The sequence below is a fragment of the Cyprinus carpio genome, chromosome A20 (assembly GCF_018340385.1).
Source record: "Cyprinus carpio isolate SPL01 chromosome A20, ASM1834038v1, whole genome shotgun sequence".
NCBI classification, from domain to species: Eukaryota; Metazoa; Chordata; class Actinopteri; order Cypriniformes; family Cyprinidae; genus Cyprinus; species Cyprinus carpio.
In genome coordinates, this window is record NC_056591.1 from 19415377 (window position 1) to 19427366 (window position 11990).

At 33.1% G+C, this 11990-nt stretch overlaps 1 protein-coding gene across 1 annotated transcript in view; it reads left to right on the plus strand.

Moving 5' to 3' along the window:
* LOC109096483 (CD2-associated protein) overlaps nt 1–10573 on the plus strand; it is a 39309-nt gene extending 28736 nt beyond the window's left edge. Inside the window, exons 13-19 of the mRNA XM_042778015.1 lie at nt 1510–1663; nt 2152–2252; nt 3612–3724; nt 4232–4318; nt 6129–6307; nt 6450–6513; nt 8806–10573. Of these exons, the coding sequence (XP_042633949.1) occupies nt 1510–1663; nt 2152–2252; nt 3612–3724; nt 4232–4318; nt 6129–6307; nt 6450–6513; nt 8806–8847 (740 nt within the window). The 3' untranslated portion in view covers nt 8848–10573. The remainder of the gene's footprint in view (nt 1–1509; nt 1664–2151; nt 2253–3611; nt 3725–4231; nt 4319–6128; nt 6308–6449; nt 6514–8805) is intronic.
* The last annotated feature ends 1417 nt before the right edge of the window (nt 10574–11990 follow it).

Consider the following 11990-nt stretch of genomic DNA (forward strand, 5'->3'; position numbering starts at 1 on the left):
TAATTGATCTTAAGTGAGAGTGAAGACATTTATGTTTAAAAAAAAATTATATTTCAAAGAAATGCTGTTCATCTGAACTTTCCATTCATCAAAACATCCTTAAAAATGTATCATAGCTTGCACAAAAATATTAATAGCACAACTGTTTTGAACACTGATAATTTTAAAAATGTTTAAGCACCAAATCAGTGTAATATAATGATTTCTAAAAGATGATGTGACGCTAAAGACTGGAGTAATGTCAGCTGAAAATTCAGCTTTACCATCACAGGAATAAATATTGCATTTTAAAAATATTAGAATAGAAAACTATAAATTGTTATAATATATCACAATGTTACAGATTTAACTGTATTTTTGATTACCATATCTTGGTGAGCATGAGAGACATTAAAAATCTTACCAACCCTAAACCTTTGAACAGCAGTTTTATAATAAAAGTCGTACACACACAGTGCCATTTGATGTTTACTTCAGCTGGTACAGATAGTGTTAAATAGCAGTTGATCTGCATAGTCTGGGCCCTGTTGTTTTCAAAATTAATATTTTCATTGTATTCTGTTTCTTTCATATATAATCAAAATGGACATTACAATGGAAATTTTACCCAAATACTGAAAATTAATATTGTAAAATCGAGAGCTTATGACAAATTGAAGCAGGAAGTGTGTATCGATACTCATTTGCATGCCTTATTTACAAAGTTAATGTAGCTTAATTTAGTTAATATAGCTCAAGGCACGTGGGGGTCAGTAAGGTCATCTGGTGTGTGGACTCTCAATACGGTTAATGAAGTACTTCATATAATATTGTAGTTTGTAAGAAAAATGTCATTCACTGAATAGTATCTGCTATTGTGTTTGCATCAAAGACTTCCGGACAATTATTTTCTTATATGAATGTACCTCTTCTGGAACATATATCTGATCATCTCTGTGGTATCTGAAAGCAGGCCTTCATGTTTTTCAGATAGAAGTCTCTTTTATTTAGAGCAAGTGTCACAAACTGAACACAGGACTTGCGATGTGAATGTCAGAAAGAGTGATTTATATGACAAAAACATTGAATTGAGAAGATGGAAGCAGATCAGTGTGGTGCAAACATCCTGCTAAAATCTCTCCTGACCTACTTTGAGACACGTCACTGTGAACACTTGTGAAAGTTTCCGATGTCATTTGGATCAGTTCAGAACATTTAAGTGCATTATGCATTACTGCATTGCCTTCCATTCTCACGACTTTCAACTGATTTCTGAAATTGTGGGCTAAGAAGCAATAGAGATACAACTGGCATGTTTGAAATAATTGATAGTTATATGAATTCCTATAATCAATTGAAGGAACTAATAATATTGATGTATTGCCTTATTAAAATATCTAACATCTAGATAATTACAATGTTATCTAGATACAATGTTGTGCATAAATCTTGTGTCTTGCTATGTCTGGGTAGACATTTATTATCGCAAACATATATAAACATATATATTTGTCCTTTCTCTCTCTAAAGTTGTCAAGCCCTTGCCTGAGAAACCAGCCAAACCTGCTGGCCCCATCGTGCCCCCGAAAAAACCTGTGCCTCCAAGCAAGGGACTGCTACGTCCTTCCATCCACACAAAACGACCTGACTTGCCTCTCATTCCATCACCAGCCGTCAAACAAGTGTTGGTGTCACAAGCTTTATCTTAATACAGTTTTAGATTTTAGAAGCACAACTTAAAATATTTGGTTTTTGTGTCAGTATTTCATATTATTAATTTGTAAAAATTTTTTTAAATCAAGCATTGCAAATTATTAATATGAAATGTTTAATTAAAAAGCAAGTCTTTTAATATTATATTATTAAACCAAAAACAATCATTGTATTATTATTATTTATATTTATACTGGTATTTTAATAATGTATGCATAAAAAATATTTAAAAATCAGTATTTTCCAGTATATTAGTATATTTTGTCTTTTTGCCATATTAGATAAAGCATGGTAATGTTACTCTGAGCTTGTTGCAATGCATTATGATTTTTTTTTTCTGAAAAAGATATATATGTGATAACTTACATCTTAAATCAAATACATTTTTTTTTTTAAATGTATAGTGTGCCAGTAGACATTGCAGGCAATCATTATAACTTTTCCTCATAAATCCCACAGGCAAAATGGAGAAGTTCCCCTTATACGAACAAAGCCAGAGAGCGAACCAGTACCCATCAAGCCAAAAACTGTGGACAGCGGTGAGAAGAATTCAGAAACTGGTAAGTTGTTTTTGCTGATTTTGGTTTGTATTGACCATCATGTGGCAACAAAACCATAACAAAGTAGTTTAGAACTGTTTGCATGAAAAATAGGCCCAGATCACTCTGCTTACACATATAACAACAAAACATATATGAACGGGAGTGCTTTTTTAAAATTTTTTAATTACTTTTAATTTTATTTTTAATTTTTTTAATTTAAATTTTTTTTTTTTGGACTATTTTAACTGAAACTCAGCTGCGACCCACCAGTTGAGAAACACCAGCAGAGGCCATTATGTTAGTGTTTGGAATGGCTTTGGTTCTTGTTAGCTCAGTTTTTCTCAACTCGGTTTAGGTGTAAAGAGCTGTGTTTGTGGATTAGCACCATGGATCCCTTGCTGGGAGCATGATTACTCTTCCTGCACAGAGGGTGGCGGTCCAGATCTGTAGAGCAGGTTAAAAATGTTAAAATTACCTGTGAAAGACTGGTCAATTATTTTTGTTCAGTTGCCTTGGGCGTCATCTTTCCATTGTTGTTGTTTGGCGGATTTTTAAAGGATCTCTTTAGAAGTCATTTTCGAAGATTTACCCTGTTTTGAATCTTTAATTAAAATTGCTTGATTCTAAATCAGCCCCTAATCCCTTAACTATCAATCTGATAAATGTCTTTTAAACTGTTAAAAGATGTCAGCTACTATGAATTATAAATCTTATCTTCTTGTGAATATTTTAGACATTTGATACACTATTATAATCACTGCAATGTAATTAAAATCTATAAAATTGCCGGATAGATAAGTGCAACTAATCTGTCAGCTCAAGCTTATTCTGATAACAAGTTCCAGTTAGGTCTAGCTGTTTGTATTAAATTAGTTCTTATGCATTACTTGTTAATACTGTGATAAAGACATGTTTAAATGCAGTATCTCTTACAAGTATACTGGAAGATGTTTCCCTTGTAGGCACCGTATTTTACTTGGAAAATGTCTACAATCTGTTTTAAAGTCGTAAATAGATGAAAAGGAAACAATGGAAAAGAAGATTTCTGCAAAAAGAAAGCATAACATTTGAATTGATCCTCTGTTTGCGGACACAAAAACACCAAGATGTTGCTTCAGGCTGAAAGGTTGACAAAAGTAGCACAAAAGCTGATATAATCGCATCTTCTCGAAAGGTCAAGAGCATGTCACTGCAGCAGCTCTCTGGATTCTTTTAGACACCATCTAGACAAATTTACTTAATTACCACTTCTGACTTTAAAATTGTCTCATGTAACTGCAAAATAATTTTTTAGCTCATATATAACTTAATTCAGCTGAGATGGACTAAAGGTTGTTCTTATGTGTGAACTGAATCTTTTGTGTCTTATTCACGTAGTTAATCTCATCAGTTTTGATGATGTCTCCTCTACCTCGGAGAAGTTAACCCACCCTACCGCACAGCGACCAAAGATGCCTGGCAAAAGACCTCCTGGTCACAGAGGCCACTCCGTGAGTATAAGACCACTTTTGCTTAGTTGCCTTGGGCTCTAATCTCTGTGTTTAATACTAAAAAAAAGCAAATAAAAAAAGTCATAGATAATAACATAAAAATTAAAAACATTTAATTTAGCACATTCATTAAGATACGTCCTTCCACTTGGAGATAAAACGTATTGCACCAATTTTCATTAAATATTTTTTTTTATTAAGAAAACTAATTAAATGTGTTGACCTAGAAGAAAACATTATAAGGACATCAAATTTCATAAAAATTATAGTATATAAAAAAAAACATTAGGTAACATTCTCTGTATTGACCAGTCAGCATCCATAACTTCTATAAAGAAGTTTATTTATGTGTTAGTACTTTTTTGAGTTTACAAACTGTCATGGGTTCACCTTCAGCTGCTGGTCCCCACTGACTTGGATAGGTTTTTTTTTTTGCGTGTCAAGTATAGTGCTATTCGCGCTTTTCTCTTCCCATGTTTTTGTAACATGCTCTGTAATGTCTTGCAGCCAAGCAATGAAATTGCTGAGAAAGCTGAGAAAATCGAGAAAGTGGATGAAGTTGACTCTGCATCTTCCACACAGAATTCGTTCAAGGTACCTCAAATATATAGTACACGATTCACACAAAGATACTGTAATTTACAAGTTTAGAATGACATGGGCAAATAAACAATGGCAAAACTTACAGTTTTGGTTGAACTGTTTAATGCAAGAAGCTTATGTGCCATTCTGTAATTTCTAAATCAAGTAATTAAATAGCTAACCAAAAGAATAACAATTCCCCAAGATGCCTGTGGCTCCTTGAAAATACATCCAATGAAATTATGTTTTCAAGGGTTTGTGAGATAAACAGCAACTCTGATATGATCTCGACTGAATGTCTGGCTCTCCTTTTTAAATTAAGCTTCAGTCCTAAGGACTTATTTTAGTATTTTGTGTTCTTTATGTTAAGCTTATGTGAAGTCGACTGAAAACACACTGTCTGCTTTCACACAGATGGTCCTCATATTTGGAACATTTGCACATTGTCACTCTTTTCCAAAATAAAGAGAAGAAAGGGATTGATTGTGCTCTATTGATTGTACAGTATCATCTGAATCATGTTTGGGTGTCTGATAGTTTTTCAATTGTGCATGATTTGGTTGATACCACAATTCATTTATAAAATAATGTGGTTGTAGTTTGATGGATCATATTTTTAGTTGTTATTGCTGCTTTTTAGATATGAAAGCTTAAAGAAATCTCATTAAAGCAGCAGCTTTCATGTTCAGCAGGGGGTGCAAAAAAAATTGGTCTCCAAATTCTTTGGTGTTTTAACTAGTAATACTCTGAAATCTAAAAAATAAAAATCTCCAAACTAGTAGCTTTTAATATTATAAAGTCGCTATATATATACTTTTCATATATGTACCTATATATATATATATGTGGGTGTGTGTGTGTGTGTGTGTTGTGTGTGTGTGTGGGTGTGTGTGTGTGTGTGTGTGTGTTGTGTGTGTGTGTGTGTTATATATAATATATTATATATATTCTATAAATATGATTCTATATATAAAGTATATATATATATCTAAATATTAATACATATATTGATAGCTTTTAATGGATTATAAATTTATGTCTACTTTTTATTCATAAAAATGTTGTACAAATATTTATATATGTGTGTGTGTGTGTGTGTGTGTGTGAGTGTGTTTGTTTTTTCTTGTGGTTTATTAATATTTTTATGAGAGATGTTTCATTTCAATTTCTATTAATTTAATATTGTATTTTGTAATTCTATAAATGATTCTAAATATTTATAAAGTATTAAATATTAATGCATATCTAAATATTAATACACGATATTGAGTAACAGTTAGTGATATTAATATTATGATTGATATAGGAATAAAATCATTATTAAAACATTTATACACATTAAATAATTCAACACAAATAAAAACACACAAATCAAAATATTATTATAAAAATATATATAAAAAAGATATCATAGAGTGCTCTGCATTCAGAATGCACACTATAAGTGAATCACACTTTGGACAAATGAACTCAGACCACCTCCTGAGTTTGAGTTTTGACTTTTTTCTTGTGGTTTATAAAATATCTCACATTTTTAGCCTGAGAGATGTTTCATTTCATTACATTTAAGTGGAATGATAAATGTTCCTGCTAAGCAGAAGTTTTCAGCAATTACAAACATGACTTCAGTCTCTCAGCTGGAAACACCTTGGAGATTGGTTTGAGGTCATCCTTGTAAATCAGGGAACTGGTTTGGAAATAAAGTTTATAAAAGTTAAGGGTATATCCATACCTTTACTGCTGTACTGTTTGCGAAACATATGGCATCGAGTATTATGTTGTTTTATACTAATTGATACACTGGATTTTGTTTTTCTTGCAGACGTCTGTCTCATCACCCTTACCATCTACGGTGCCTAAAACAGTTTCAGCAACCCACATCACCCCTGAGCCCAAACCAAAACCTGACAAGGAAGAGGAGAAAGGATCTGAACTGGAGGAACTGAAGACTCAGATAAAGGAGCTAGTGCTGTCTATAGAATTACTGAAGGCACAACAGTCGTAAGTGATAGTTTTATTTCATGCTGCTTGTTTTCTGGTATTCTGTACTAGTAGATGAAGTATTTAGAAATCGCATATGACATAAAGGTTGAAAACCTCTGTTGATTTTCGTAATTCTGTAACCTCTCTCATAACTTTGCAGGAGAGAGCTCAGTGAACTCCGAAAAGAGCTGGATGATGAACGGCTCAAACGAGTGGCCCTGCAGGTAAATTGATCTTTAAATCAGAGCCCTTGTCATGCCACTTCTCCCCTGCCCCTCCAGAGGTCTGTGCACACCACTGCCGCATTTGATATCTTCTTTTTTGGAGTGTGGGGACTTTCTTCAAGTGTTTTTTGATTGAGATGATCTAAAATGTTATGGATTTAACACTTGTAACTAGGGTTTAAATGGATGGTAGCTGATCCCTGATCCATATTGACCAGGCCCCACGGTTCTGTACACATGTGATTCGCGGATTAATTGCAAAATTTAAACATTGTAGAGTGAGTGTTTATCATTTGTATGAGTTATGTTTTGCAAGTTTTCAAATTCAAGTGATTTTAAACCATTTTAGCACAAGAAGAGGTGAAAGAGAACTCACTCGATTCAGTACCCGCATGCTGTTTTCTGTGTGCACAGGTGTGCACCCCCGAAGCGCGTACACAGAGAGGTGTGTTTTAGATGGTGTGTGAACATCTCCTTGAGTTTGAACAGACACGTGCACATAAAATGATGTCAAAATAACCGTCTTGGCAATCATTCCCATAAACGCAGTCGGTTATGTCTTAACAGCTGTGAAAGAAATCAGATGTGTATCATTATATTGGATCCAAGGCAAAGCCGAGGCCGATATATCGGCCGATATTTGGCTTTTTTCAAATATCGGCATCGGCCGATAAGTTTTTCTGCTTGGTCGATATGTTCGCGACGGGACTTTTATTTTGACGGCGCTGAGAGCAGCAGCGTCTGAGCACACAGTGCTCACATTCTCCCTCTTGTTTACTGTCATTGTTAACAGTTCTGTCAAAAAGTATTATAACGATTGCTTTTATATTATTAGTAATAGAAAGACAAACATTATAATACTTTCTCGTTTGCCATCAGCATTAAGCAGATATGCGTTTATATCATTTAAACAAATCTTTGAATGACTAACGAACATTTAATTTCCTTGCAAACTTAGTCAAATCCAGCTGTGAGATCTTGTGAAGTGTGCATTTTTATCCAGCATGATCGTGTGTTCTCTGTGTGACGGTCGGTCCATGTGAATTGAATGCTTTAAACTTTAAACTCGTGATTTCAAATTATGCTGCGCTTTATGCATTTGCCCACTGTCATACTCAAGTCATTTTCTCTGTGTGCTGTATGTAAAATGAGTGTTACCCTTGTTTTATTTGAAAAATATGATTCCCAATGCACACAAACTGCCCAGAATACCCAGAATGCCCAGAATGGTTACAGTGTTTACTTCCTTTTTAATTATTTTATTACATTCGGCGTAAATGATGATTGATAATGAATAATGTCATGTAATTTTGCAATGTAAATGTCAATTCCTTAATGAAATGTAAGAATTTTATATGAAAGATAATGCAAACATTTTTATTAGATTAGGAAAAAGACACCTTGGAAATCAATTCAATATCACAAATATGCTGATTTCAGTAAGTAAGAACTGATATAGAAGTGATTTAAAGTGATTTAAATTATGAAGATTTTATTGCTGTGATTCAAAGCTGAATTTTCAGCGTCATTACTCCAGTCTTCAGTGAAATCATTCTAATATGCTGATTTGCTGCTCAAGATTTTTTTAATACATACCCATATTAACAAAATATCTTAAAAATTGACAATGTGTGACAGTTAAGACATTTATAATGTTATAGATTTTATTTCAAATAAATGCTGATTAATTTGAAATATTATTAATGCTGAAATTTATGCTGAATTGTAAAATGTATCATGATTTACACAAAAATATAAAGCAGAAAAAATGTGTTCCATATTGATAATAATAAGAACTGTTATTAATGATTGAGCACCAATAATCATAACAGAGCAGCAAATCAGCATATTAGAATGATTTCTGAAGGATCATGTGCCACTGAAGACTGGAGTAATGATACTGAAAATACAGCTTTGATTACAACAATAAATTACAGTTTACAAGATATTCACATTGAAAACATTTATTATAAATTTAAATAATATTTCTCAATATTACTATTACTGCAGCCTTAATGAGCAGAAGATACTTGTTTCAAAAACATAAAAAAAACTTCATATGGCCAAAAATAAATGCAAAAAAAAAAAAAATGTATCTTACAAGGTAACACGATGTAACCTGCTCTCACTTGAAATGTGTCCCCACATTAAGTCCTTGAATTTGAGGGTATTGGACCTAGAAAGACCTTGAAAGGTCCTTGAATTTGAAGTTAACCAAAGTGTGGGAACCCTGTTAACTGCACACAAAATATTTTATGTTTTAAGAAAAATTATGTGTCTGCTTGTTTCCAGATGGAGATAGAAAAACTGAAGAAGATTGTACAATCAACATGAAATCTGGCATCCTGAACTGGACTGATGGCTCCGCTGATGCATCACGAGTGGAAAGCGACCTTCAGAGGAAGGGGTCGGATATCGTTCATGTCATCTTCACACTCACTGACTTACTCCACAAATTGTAAGATTCAAATATTTGCACATGATGAGTTTTTTTCTAGGTATAGAAAAGTGTAATTATGACATATGTATATGTTTGTTTTTCTCTTTTTATTTTTATTATTTTCTTTTCTTTCTTTTTTTTTACCAACAAAAATGATTGAAGCCTTACTTTACTACTGTGCTGGATATGCAGTCTGTGCACTCAGTGAGAAGTGCAGTGGATTATGCATTCAATACTACTGAGTCTGTATAAATGTTGGATTATGTTATTTCCTTGCTTTTTTATGACATGGGTTAGTTTTTAAAAAAAAACTATTATGATCTCAGCAATATTCTGTCTATATTAGCCTCTTTAGATGATTATCAAATGTATGGCATACTCTTGTTTCCATAGTGATGATGTATTCTGTTTGTTTGTTTGTTCAAAAGGGAGAACATTTATTTTTGTTTTTCTATAACATTCCTATCCAGGGTAACACTATTGTGCCTGTTAAGATTTTTACAAGTGTTAATACTGGGAGCTCTCATACTATAAATATAAATATAAATAAATATATACATACATATACACACACACACACACACACACACACATATATATATTATAATGTATGTATGTGTGTTTATGTGTGTGTATACTTAGATTTACAGCATGATATATTTTTATTGTCTATTGATTGTGACATCATAAAGAAAATGTACTGGGTTTTTGTATCTGTGTTTGGTTTCAAACATTCACACTTCCCTAAAAAAGAAAATTGGCTTCAGCAAGCAGTGCCATTTCCCCATATAAATGGCAAGAAATCCATTTTGCAATTTAAGCTGCAGTTTAATAGCACAGATTCCCAGTGGTTTTGTTCTGCAGTTCCGCCCCCTTGAACATACAAAAATGAAACATGGAAATTGGAAAGATCCGTTTAGCTTTTTCTGCACGAACCTTTCTAAAAATGCTTTCTACAAGACTGGTTGGCTAGTTGAAACAGCTGACACGATTAAATACAGGTGTTAAACCAAAGGCTGGTAAAGTATTTTTGTCACCACATGGTGGTAGCTTGTTTAAAAAAAAAAAAAAACTATACTCTGCCTTTTAACGTCAACCAGAAATAATGTATATGCATCGGCTGTGCTGTAGAAGTACTGCTGACCAAAATGGATCTTTTATCAATTGGTTCTGATCCTAGAAACATGCAGTAAATGAAGCACTTTTAGTTACAATGAAAATGCCCATTCCTCAGGCCTCTTAAGCTAAAAATACATTTTTAATGCATTCCTGATCAGGGATTGTATGTTTGTCTCTGTGTGAGATTGAAGTTGCTGATGCGGAAGGATGACAGGTTGATCCCTAAAGCAATAAACAGACATGTTTTTTTGGTTTCACTTTTTCCATTGGTTCTCCATTTTTCATTGTCGAAAGAATTTGTTCATGTTTTAAACTTTAAAGGATCTCCCATGAAAGTACATAGGAAATCAGTCATCTCTGTTGTCTGAAATTTGGTAGAACACATTCCATTTTATTGTTTTAAGATCTGCTGTGCACATTCAGCATTTATCAAAATGATCGTTTACATGATCCCCCCCCCCCCCCCCCCAACTAAATAAATATCATGTTTATTTACAGAGATTGTTCTGGTCTCTGTGATTTTTAAGGTGTTCAGAATTTTTATATTATATTTTAATGGTTTAGTTAGATCAGAGAGCGAGGACATTTACGGGATATCATAATTATATACTGGATTCAGACCAGATTACATTTCCTTAACGGTCGGTCTCTGCAGCCCCGTGAGAGAGCAGATATCAGGATTGTTGACCTGCCTGAAACCGCTGTAGCCATTCAGTCAAGTCAAGTCACCTTTATTTATACAGCGCTTTATACAATACAGATTGTTTCAAAGCAAACAAGAAAACAGTGATTCAGTTGTGCCAACAAAATTAAATTCTGTAAATTAGTTCTAAAAAGGCAATAAACTGTTAATTATTCAGTTGAAATTAGTTGATCGTTAATACAGACCCATGTATTAACACTATGCTGAGACTACATTTACATTTATTCGTTTACCAGATGCTTTTATCCAAAGCGACTTACAAATGAGGAATATAGAAGCATTCAAACCAACAAAAGAGCAAAAATATATAAGTGCTGTGACAAGTTCTGGTTAGTCTAACGCAGTACACTTTGCAAGGTTTATATATATATTATATATAATAAACATAAGGAATAAAAAGTGGATAGATAGAGGGTCAAGTGATTGTAGCTAGAATAGAAAAAGAATAAAGAACGTTAATGTAAGAGGGTCAAGTTTTTATAATAAATAAAATACAAGTTCATAAAACAAATTGCTGAATCGGGGAATTGTTTATTTGTGACATTCTGAAGGTAAATTTGGTAAATGTAATGACACTATACAACTGCTGCCTCCTAAGTAAAGAACAGAATTTGATTTTGAGTGTGAGTGCTTATTGCTTGCTTACAAACATAACTTTTTCTTATTGATAATAAGCGTTTCACCAAATCAGCATTTATTTCTTAGTTTTCAGAAAAAGTCACTCTGTCAAATACTTAAAATTTGTGTTCAGGAGCCAAATCTTGGCACAATGATGCACAACTCGACAGCATAATTGTTTAGTGAAGGAATTGCTTCATTTAGTAAGTCAGCTGAGATCTCATAAACTTGAGTGTTAGCACTCTCATAGAGTTGTTTTGTGCTCTTTTCTGGAAAGCCTTCTTGAATCAAACTCGTGACTATCAATGGTGTCCATTAATTTGTGTGGTAATGTGCCCTTTTTAAATTCTTTGGTTGTGGCCATAACCATAACGATGTTTCACTTGAGGCCTTTTTCATCAGATGTGGTAATGCAACGTGGTCAGAATTCAACTAGTCAGAATTCAAATTTCACATAAATGGGAACAGTTTCTGATAAACTCATGAAAAATAATAATAATAATAATATATATAGTGTTCAAATCTGAAAAATGACTTCTTCTTTTTTAAGAAGATTCTTATGTTTTCAAAGACTGCATTTATTTGACCGAAAATACA